This window comes from Amblyomma maculatum, chromosome 5, assembly GCF_055883805.1.
Source record: "Amblyomma maculatum isolate TAMU_Amacu chromosome 5, ASM5588380v1, whole genome shotgun sequence".
NCBI classification, from domain to species: domain Eukaryota; kingdom Metazoa; phylum Arthropoda; class Arachnida; order Ixodida; family Ixodidae; genus Amblyomma; species Amblyomma maculatum.
Window position 1 is genome coordinate 144490844 of NC_139348.1, and position 10807 is coordinate 144501650.

Sequence of the window (10807 nt, forward strand, 5' to 3'; positions counted from 1 at the left end):
TGTAAAAGAGAAAGCTAGGTTATTCTAGAAGCCCGCCTCGGTTGACATGTCTGTGCAGTCTCCGGTTTCCTGCAGCGGCGAACGCGGTTTTCAGCTTTTCCCTGCATGCAGGAAAGAGGCACACATACTTCACCATACCCGTCCTCTCCCTCACTGCTTCTCCACTTCGGCCACCGCGGTCCTGAGCACCCGCAGTTTCGAGTTTCGTGCAGCTAAATAGGCCAATACTTTTTTCGAGTCCAGACCTTTGTAGCGGGAGTCCTATTTTTGTAATGGCGGTGTCGAATGTATAGTGATGCCATGATAAATTCAATATTTTCAGACACTGATGCTAAGAGCGGTCGGTTAAAAGTACGCGTATTATTCAACAATAGCAGATGCCGTTCCCAAGGGCTTCTCGAAATAGCATGAAAGCGTTCAACGTTCGAGAAACAATAATAATAATATAGTAATTATTACTGTGCGCAGAGATAATCATATGATCTTGGTATTGCAGCACAAATAAGAAATCACACGCAATAACACACACAGAAGACAAAAAAAAAAAACAACACATGAGGTGCAGTTTAGATGAATTTAGTCACGTAGATAATGAAAAGAATAGGGAAGATGTTATGAAAAACATAACACACACAAAAAAAAACATAAAAACACAGGAACAAAATACAGTTAAATATCATTGAAAGCGATACATAATAATCGAAACAATAATAATGTGCTAAACTTGTTACTTTTTAATTACAAGATATTATTCGAGATGAAGCCCAAGCTACAACAGCCGTCCGAAAATTCTTGGCAGGCAGCACAGAAGTATTTCAAGCAAAACTTGTGCGTCTTGGAGGTAAGTGAAACTAACGTCGTTAAAGAAAGTTACGGTCCTATGGCTCTGATCAAAGTAATCAGGCCAAACGCAAGATTAAATCAGTTTAATCAGCCACCAAGATAATAACTGAATTGTAATTTGTCTTGGGAGTTTTTCTGGTACCTATAGAGTTTCTATTTACTATAGAGGCTCATAAGCCTCCCCGGGTTAAGTGGAGAGATATGGGAGAGGCCTTCGCCCTGCAGTGGGTATCAGGCTGATGATGATGATGATGATGAAGCCTCCCCAGCACATTCCTGCAAAGCAACCAGTCCAACGACTCTTGTACTCCTACATGCTCATCCGCCCGCATAGTTTTACTGACTAGTACATAGTCCATAGGAAGGAAGTGGCCCTGTCAGAGGGTTAGTATATCGAATTCAGTACGGGTGCGCCGCCGGCTAATGTTTCCATTGAGGGCTTTTTTGACAGCAAATATATATAGCTATCTACAAATTGTAGCACATCTATTTATCCTTGGTGCAGAAGAGTTTTTGAGAAATCGTTCACTCGGCACATATCTGTGCATCGCGTGGCAGGCTGGCCGTCGAGAACGTTCGCTCGAATGCGGTGCCTGCAGCCACACCTGCTCCACGTGCCCCTCACCCCTCTTAAAAAAATGTCCATGTCACGAACTCCACCCATTGCCCCTTATCTTGCTGATTATCTCTAAGTTGCTTGTTTGATAGTCATGTTGAATTTGTATTCGCATAATTATGGTTCCAAGGCATGCTTTAGTGTAAAATATCATGGCCATTGTTTGCTAGAGATCAGGCAACCCCTGTAAGCTTCTTGAAGCCTACAAATCCTTAGCACGTGTTAACCCTTAGTGAACTGTACCGTTAGTTCCTGTGCCCACAACAAACTTCTTCGAAGTCTGTAGTTGTTCATGCCGTCGTCCCACTCACCTTTACTATGACCAGGCAACGATTGTTGCGACGGTATACGTTTATATCTTCGACTGTTTACAACGACGGCATGCGGATTTTTGCACAATTTGGCCATTAATGCTTTCACCTTAATAGAAGTGCTATTGAACCACTTTGAAATGTAGCTCACTTTCTAAAGAAGAAAGAAGAGAAATGCAGCAACCACATAAAAAAAAAATAATAATAAGATCGCCTAGCTGGTCAAGTATACAGTTGACGAGCACCAACCCGACGTCGGAGTTATAATATTTTAGCATAAGTTCAGCATAGTTTCCTAGCTGCTCTTGCCAAAGCCAATAAATCTCCAATGTAGTTCTAACATCTTCCACCACTTGCTACAGTTGCAGGGTGCTAAGTGCACATACGCATAACACAGCCCAGCCGGAAAAAACTGCAGAAAATTTTCTGATGTTACGACAGAATTTCTGTGCGGTTTTTGACGAGAAACTTGTTGTGACAACAGAACATTCTTAGTAACATCAGAAATTTCTGTAGTTACAACAGAAAAGTACTACAGAACTACAGACAACAGAAATATACTACAGAAAAACCACAGAACTACAGAAAAGTACTACAGAACTACAGCAAAATCGGATGGTTACGACAGAACTACAGGACATTTTGTCGTATTTTTGACACAGTTCTGTAGTTTTTTCCGACTGGGAGGGCGGTAGTTATGGTGGAAGACGGAACGGTTCCACTGAGAGGGGGACCACTTACAATGGCCCTGCACCGAAAACTCCTCCGCGGCTGCAGCAGTTGAGGCAACGTTCTGCCCGATTCCAGTATTACAAATAGCTCGCTACAAACCTCTGTTTCAAGGGAACTCCGAATTGACTCTAGGGTTAGTAAAGCTTTTGCACTAGCGTTAGACCAAGCGTCATAGCAATGTTACTTAGGGATGGCCGCCCTCTCCCAATTTCAGAAAGCCGAGTTTTAAGCTGTTCTCCTTTTTCTCGTTTTGCGACGCGTTGCACCTCATGGCGGCACCTTGGCTACCGGACTTGCCTAGCTAGCTGCAGCGGCTGCATACTCGGAGGTTCGTATCTGACATTGCTATCGGTACATAATTGTTATAAGTGCTGAGTTCAATATATGCACGTGCAAACAGTGCTGATTTGCGGTATCCGCCGACCTTTTCTAGCACTGATTCAGCCACTGCCTTAGATTGCCTTCCTTGGAAAGGGCATATGTCGATGGGGCAAAATGCGAAGTCTGCTCCCATGCTCTCGCTTATCACTACATTCCCGATAAGCCACACAATGAATCAGCCTCGCTTTATGATTTCACTGGCTAAACTACCGGACCACGGTGTTTTCTATGCCGTTTAATAATGTCAGACGGTAGCTGACGCTCTGTCTGCGAGAACTGGTGTGGTGGTCTCGACGCTTTTTTTTTTTTTTTTGCGTTGAAGATAACTCTGTACAGCAATCGCTCAGTGCCAAAGGAATCTTGCTATCTCCAGCATGCGAATTAAACATGTATTCGAAATGATTCGTTAATTTTACAGCTCTAAAGTAAATAGAATGTCCAGTGCAGCGCGACATTCAACTGGGACTGAATACAAATCAGCATAATAACAGGCAATCTGGACTGACAGCCTCTTCTACATTGTCGGTACATTACTACTGCAACCATTGCCACTACTAATACATTACACTTTTATTGCTAACCGCTAGCATTGCCACTGCTACTGCTAGAGATGCCTGCATTGCTACTAGATGTCGTTTGGTATGACAAATTGTTCTCTGGGAGCTATGATAATCAAACATCTGTTAGGACCACCATTACCAGTACGGTTCGGGCAAAATATCATGTGGGGACACTTCAAGTGTTTAAATGCGATTGTTTAATAAAGCCTCGTCGATGCGTGCGAAGATTTCACAGCACGCATAACGGTCCTGCTTCTGGCTATACATGCCAACAGGACACGCGAAGCGTGCACCTGTCCATACACCTTTAAACGCAGCTAATAGAGAGATTTAGCTTACCGTGATCCTCGATCCGCCACTAGACCGCCACCGTGACCCTCTACCGCGCGTGGGCGGAGCGCACAAGCTGATCGGTCACCAAGGGGCAGGTCTATGTGCCGACATCAAGTATGTGGCGCCATCTATCGGCGTCAAGGAGTTCTGGGCATGCGCAGTGGGACGCGCGGTGGCGGATCGCGGATCACGGTAAGCTAAATCTCTCTAATGAAGGCGGCCTTACCCGTCGCGGAGCCTCCGCCGCACACACTTCCCGGTCAAGTGGTGGCTGAAGTCACTTTTCGGACGGTCGACGCCAGGTTTTTCTCCGGTGAGACCACTACACTATTGTACAAATAAAAATGCCTCGTGCTGTGGCCAGCTGCACAGCGTCATAAATCTGACAATTGTAGTTCAAAAAGGAATCATCATCATCATCATTTGCCTGACTATACCAACTGCAAGGCGAAGGCCTTTCCCATATTCCTCTATTAACTAGGCCCTGTGCTAGCTGCATCCTCTTGACGCCTGCGAACTTCTTAACGTCATCCGCCCACCTAACTTTCTGCCGCCCACTGCTGCGCTTTCCGTCCCTTGGAATCCAGTTTGTTACCCTAAGCGACCATCGGTTATCCTCTCTTCGCACTACATGTCCTGCCCATGTCCATTTCTTCTTCTTGATTTTCAGTGAATGTCAGTAACTTGAGTTACTTCTCTGACCAACTCTGCACGTTTCCAACCTCCTAACGTTACCCCAGTTGTGATGTATGGATGCGAGAGTTGGACTGTGAAAAAGGCTGACCGCCGAAGAATTGACGCGTTTGAATTGTGGTGCTGGCGAAGACTCTTAAGAGTTCCATGGACTGCCAGAAGATCAAATCAGTCGATATTGTCGACCATAAACCCTGACTGCTCATTGGAGGGTCAAATTCTAAAGTTAAAGCTCAGCTACTTTGGTCATCTGATGAGAAGAGAGGAGTCGCTGGAGAAAGATTTGATGTTGGGAAAGGTTGACGGTCGCCGGAGAAGGGGTAGGCAGCGAACGCGATGGTTAGATGGCATTCTCGAGGCATTGCAGATGAAGCTATGTGATGTTAAGAAGATAGTGAGAGACCGGAAAGCGTGGCGTGACATGGTCCATAGGGTGTGTTGTGTTGTGTTGTGTTGTGTTTTGTGGCACATAGGCAGCTAAGGCCATCATGCGCCAAGCTCGGGGTTTGCGTATCTGTTTGGTGAAAGGAAGCGAGCGATTATTTTAATACACTAGAGTAGGTTTAGGATGTTGGCATCTTTTAAGAAATCAATGAGAGAAGACGTTTTAATCAGTGAATTTTCTCCTAAGAGTAAGCTAGGATGTAAGGGAATGTAGTTGTCATAGAACTGTCGGAAATGCTTTTTTCTAAGTTGATCGAGTTTTATACAGGATATTAGGATGTGGTTTATGGTGACCACCTCTCCGCAGTGTTCGCAAATGGGTTTGTCTTTCTTTGCTAGGATGAAGTTATGAGTCAGGTGGGTGTGTCCGATACGAAGGCGGCATAAGATTACTTCAATAAAACGTTCTTGATGGCTGCATGTTTTCCATTCTTCTATAACTGGATTTACTAGGTGTAGCTTGTTATTAACTTCGTTATCCCAGGCAGCCTGCCATTTTTGTCTCAGTGTTATTTGTATGAATTTTATGGCGTCATTATGTGGAATTTTCACCTTCTGTACTTGAGCATTGGAGGCGGCCGCGGCACATGCATCAGCCCTCTCATTACCGCTGATTCCAACGTGGCTTGGCACCCAGCAAAATTTGATATTAAGTCCTTGTGTTTTTGCTATCACTACAGAATGGACTATGTCCCGTACTAAAGGTTCTATAGCATTTTTTTGATGTAGTGATGCGAGTACGCTCAGAGAGTCTGTATAGATGATACTGTTTTTGATGTTTTTGTTGACTATTTTATCTATTGCTAGAGATAAGGCGTAGCATTCGGCAGTAAATATTGAGGCACACTGTGGTAACCTTACTGTTGTTTCCTGTTTGTCTTCTGTTACTGCACTGCCTACATGAAATATTGTCTTTGAACCATCTGTATAAAATGCCTTGTGATCACTGTATTTCTGATTTAATGCCAAGAACTCTTGTATTATGTGTTCGTGCGGTGTTTGTGATTTGCGGAATTGAGTTAATGTGAAGTCACACACAGCAGTGAAGTTGTACCAAGGTGGCAGTGGGTCAGGTCTCCGTGCAATATCAGGAAGTGCATCCAGCAAGTTGAGTTCCCGGCACTGCTCTTCAAAACGGAGTATGAGAGGTCTGATGGATCGAGGTTTATTGATGTACAGTGTTCTTGAGGGGCGGTTTGTAAGTATGGAGTAACAAATATGTTTCGGTAACGAGCGAATTTTCAGAACATATGAAAGTGTAAGCATGGTCCTCCTGTATTTTAGTGGCGGTTCGTTTGCTTCTACATACAGACTTGTCACCGACGATGTCCTGTATGCACCAGTTGAAAGACGCAGACCCAGGTTATGTACTGGGTCCAGCCGTTTAAGGTATGATGGTCTCGCTGACCCATAGACCACGCACCCGTAATCTAAACAGGAGCGTACCACTGAACGATAGATATGGAGAAGACATGTCCTATCAGAGCCCCAGTGTCTCCTCGAGAGTACTTTAAGGATGTTGAGAGCTCGAGAGGCTTTGACTTTCAGGCTGCTTATGTGTGGGAGGAATGTGAGCTTCTTGTCAAACGTTAGTCCTAAAAATTTGTGTTCTTGCTTTATCGGGAGTATGGTTTCATTTAGGTGCAGGGTGGGATTGAGCTGCAGGCCTCTCCTCAGAGAGAAAAGAACGGCAACTGTTTTCTGAGGCGAGAACCTAAATCCATTTTTATCTGCCCAATTACTCAGTTTTTTTAATGCTAGTTGTATCTGTCGTTCACACGTCGATAGGCTGAATGATGTGCATGCGATTTGGAGGTCATCAACATAAAGTGAGTACATAACAGACTGTGGGATTACTTTGGCTATGGAATTCGTTTTTACAATGAAAAGTGTAGTACTTAATATGCATCCTTGCGGTACTCCGTTCTCTTGTGTAAAGTTCCTCGAGAGTGTAGAACCGAGGCGTACTTGGAACGAGCGGTCGGACAAAAAATCTTTTAAGCAGTTCAACATTCTGCCGCGGTTTCCAAGATCTGCCAGATCGCGAAGTATCCCAAATCGCCAGGTGGTGTCGTACGCTTTTTCCATATCAAAGAAAACTGCGAGACAGTGCTGTTTATGTATGAAGGCTTCTCGGACTGTGTTTTCAAGCCGAACTAGATGATCCAGTGTTGAACAAGCTCTTCTGAAGCCGCACTGGTGGGTGTCAAGGAGTTCACGAGCTTCAAGAATGAACATTAACCTGGTATTGACTATGCTTTCGAATGATTTGGCAAGGCAGCTAGTTAGGGCTATTGGCCTGTAACTAGTAGGAGAGTTTGGCAGTTTTCCAGGCTACAGGAATGGTACAATGACAGCCTTCTTCCAAGCATCAGGCATTTTGCCTGACACCCAGATTTTGTTAAAAAATTTCAGGAGTGCTTCTACTGCAGGTTCGGACAGATGGGCTAGCATTTCATAGTGTATCTCATCGGGGTCTGGTGCAGTTTTCTTGCCATTAGTTAATACTCTATGGAGTTCCTGAACTGTAATTAAGTTATTGTAGGGCTCGTTGGTATAACCATTTGTAGGAAGTCTCTGTTTTTCTGCTGTGTTTTTGTACTTTAAGAAGGAGTCTGTGTAATGTAGGGAACTAGAAACATGAGAGAAGTGTTCTCCCAATAGGTCAGCCTGCTCGAGTATACTTGTTTGTGCATCAGGGGGTGTAAGGAAAGGAACTGCAAAAGGAGAGAATTTGCCATCGAGTTTGCGGACTTGCTCCCACATTTTCTTTGCTGTGACGGAACTTTTTATTGAAGACACATAACCTTGCCAAGATCTTTTTTCAGCATCACGTCGAATATTTCGAGCCTTAGCCCTTGCCTTTTTATATTTAATTAGATTTTCCTGTGTAGGGTATCGACGAAAAATTCCCCAGGCTTTGTTCTGCTTCTTTTTGGCCTCTCTACATTCCTTTGTATACCATATCTTTCCATTCCTTCGTACTATTCCCGAAGTCTGGGGGATGGCTAAATGAGCAGCGGCAATGATACATTCCGTGAACTTTTCATTTTGCTCGTTGACATCGAGGCTGTCCGAAAAGAGTTTTTCTAAAGCGGCATGTTTTTGGAAGAGTGCCCAGTCGGCTAGATACAGTTTCCAACGCCGTGGTTTAGTGAAGGTGATTAATGGTGACGATGTTAGACTGATAATGATGGGAAGATGATCGCTTCCATAAGGGTTGTCAATAACATTCCATCTAAAATCAGTGAAAAGACTTGGTGAACAAAAGGACAAATCAATGCAACTCATTTTTCCAGTGCTTGAAGAACAGTAAGTGTGTTTGCCCGTGTTCAGGAGGCAAACATTGTTGTTGAGAATAAAATCTTCTAAAATCCGACCTCTGGCGTCCGTTTTTTCGCTTCCCCAAAAGGATGAGTGAGCATTAAAATCCCCTACTAAAATATATGGCTCCGGTAGTTGCATTAAAATTGCTTGTAAATCATTAAGTGTGATAGTGAAATGAGGTTCGATGTATAAAGAACATATTGTTATTGTTTTAAAATGCACCACGGTGACTGCAACAGCTTCAATTGAGGTTTTAAGGCTGATTCCTCGTGTCGCAACGCCACCTTGGACCACAATAGCAGTGCCTCCGGAGAGCCTGCTTGAATTCTGTCGGTCACAACGGAAGACTTGATATTTTTTAAGAAAGTTTTTGTTCTGTGGTCCGAGATTGGTCCCCTGGAGACACAACGCAACTGGAGAAAATGAATTTAAAATGTCAATTATATCAGTGTAGTTGTGTAAGAGCCCGCGACAGTTCCAGTGAACTAGAAATGCCATGGTGGCGGGTTAGTTGGGGATAGGGCTGAAAATCTATGTTGTTGGGTTTTTTGGACCCGTTATTGGGACTTTGTCCCTTCTTTTACGCTCGAGAGAGCTTTGCCGCCGCTGCTGCGGAGGCGAGGGGGGCGATGTGTCCATCACATCTTCAGATATGCTGGACCTTCGTGCAGAAGGCACGGATACACTTGTTTTTGACCTCGCCCCTTGGGGCAAGGCCTTTAGGCCTGCTGACCTGGGGGTCGGCGTGACCTGTTTTGGGGATAGTGGAGTAGCACTAGCTACCTCCACAGGGGGCGCGGATGGCCCTGCACCACGGTCACTAGACGTGACCTGGGCAGATGCCGAGGTCTGCGATGACGCTGCGCCCTGTTGCGTCATCACAGAGTAAGTTGGATTCTGCACCAACGAAAGCCGCTTTCTTGCCTCTCCGAAAGTAATATTCTCCGTGACTTTCAAGGTTACAATCTCTTTTTCCTTTTTCCATGTAGGGCAAGATCGTGAGTAGGCTGGATGATTGCCTTCACAGTTTACGCAAACGTTTGCTTCGGTGTGACAGTTGTCAGTGCTATGTTCGTTGGAGGCACATTTTGCGCAGGTGAGGCGGCCTCGGCAGCTCTGGGAGCTGTGGCCATATCTTTGGCAATTGTAGCAGCGGCGTGGGTTGGGAATGTACGGTCTGAGCTTGAGTTTTTGGTAGCCTACTTCAACTGAGTCAGGAAGGGTGCTCAGTGCAAATGTTAGCACAATGTGTTTAGTTTGAATCTCGTTATTGTCTCTTCTAATTTTGATTCGATAGACATTGGTTACATTTTGGTCTCTTAGTCCTTCTAGTAGTTCCTCCTCAGTCACGTATTTGAGATCATTATCTGAAATGACTCCACGAACTGTATTGAGTGACCTGTGGGGGCTGATTGAGACAGGGATGTCCCCGAACGACGTAACGGTTGTTAGCTTTTCACTCTGATGGTTATACAGCACTTCTAGGAGGAGGTCACCATTTGGTAGTTTCTTAATTTTGTAGCCCTGACCTATGGTACCTGTGAGCGTCTTTGTCACTAGGAATGGCGAGATCTGACGGGCAGTTTTTTCTGGGTGTTCCGAGTGCACGACATGGAAGTGGGGGAAGCTGTTGACATGTTTCGTAAAGAACTTGTTTGTCACATCGGTGCGCCCTTTCTTACTGGGAGGGCGATCAGTTTTAGAAATAAAAGAGGCCATGTAATTCAATTTTTGTTCGGTTATGATGCCAGCCACCCACCATGGAGTCCAACAAGGGGACGAGACAGGAGCTTGAGCAAGCACCCTGCCCACGCCAGCTGTACATCTTAACTATAACCTAATATGGTGCAACACAGGGTGGTTACTCCACACAAGGTTAACCCTCGCCACCGGGAAGTAAGGAAAAACTAAGAAGAGAGTAGAGGACAGGAGAGCTTTAGGACAGACGATAGGAAAGCGAAAGATGGGGGGGAGGATAGGAAAGGGCGACTGCCGATTTCCCCCAGGTGGGTCAGCCTGGAGGTGCCGTCTATGGGAAGCGTGGGCCAAAGTGGTGTGTTGCCTCCGCCGAGGGGCCTTAAAGGTCCAAACACTCGGTATCAGCTCAACCACCAGGATCCCCTTTTCCCCAGACACGACGATGCCACGCACGGCTAAGCGTGGGTGCTCGGGGTCCGTGGTGTCGCACAAAACACACAAACACCTCTGCGGAGACATGGTCCATAGGGTCACGAAGAGTCGGACACGACTGAACGCCTGAACTGAACTGAACTGAACGTTACCCCTCCCATTTTTCGTTCCGTAGTCCTCTGCGTTGTCCTTAACTTAAGTAGAACCCTCTTTTTTTAGCCTCCACGTTTCAACAAAACAGGTGAGGACAGGTAAAATGCGACTGTTTTATCCTTTCCTCTTGAGCGATACCGGTAAGCTGCTAGTCATAATCAAAAAGGTAGCCAAAAAGATTCACTTATGTTAAATTTAATACTGCATCGGTACCTGTCGTAGCTGTAAAAGTGCAATAAGCTGCCACTGACTAGCGCTCCGATGCGAGCCAGCCACGTGCATTC

The 10807-nt window shown here is 45.2% G+C and overlaps 2 protein-coding genes across 5 annotated transcripts in view; both read right to left on the reverse strand.

Moving 5' to 3' along the window:
• Positions 1–10807, reverse strand: part of LOC146189842 (BAI1-associated protein 3-like) — a 441950-nt gene that overhangs the window by 272115 nt on the left and 159028 nt on the right. The gene's annotated exons all lie outside the window — the stretch shown is intronic.
• On the reverse strand, positions 8772–9959 carry LOC146189844 (uncharacterized). Its single transcript, XM_084603424.1, has one exon. The coding sequence runs from the start codon at positions 9957–9959 to the stop codon at positions 8772–8774; it is 1188 nt and encodes a 395-aa protein (XP_084459550.1).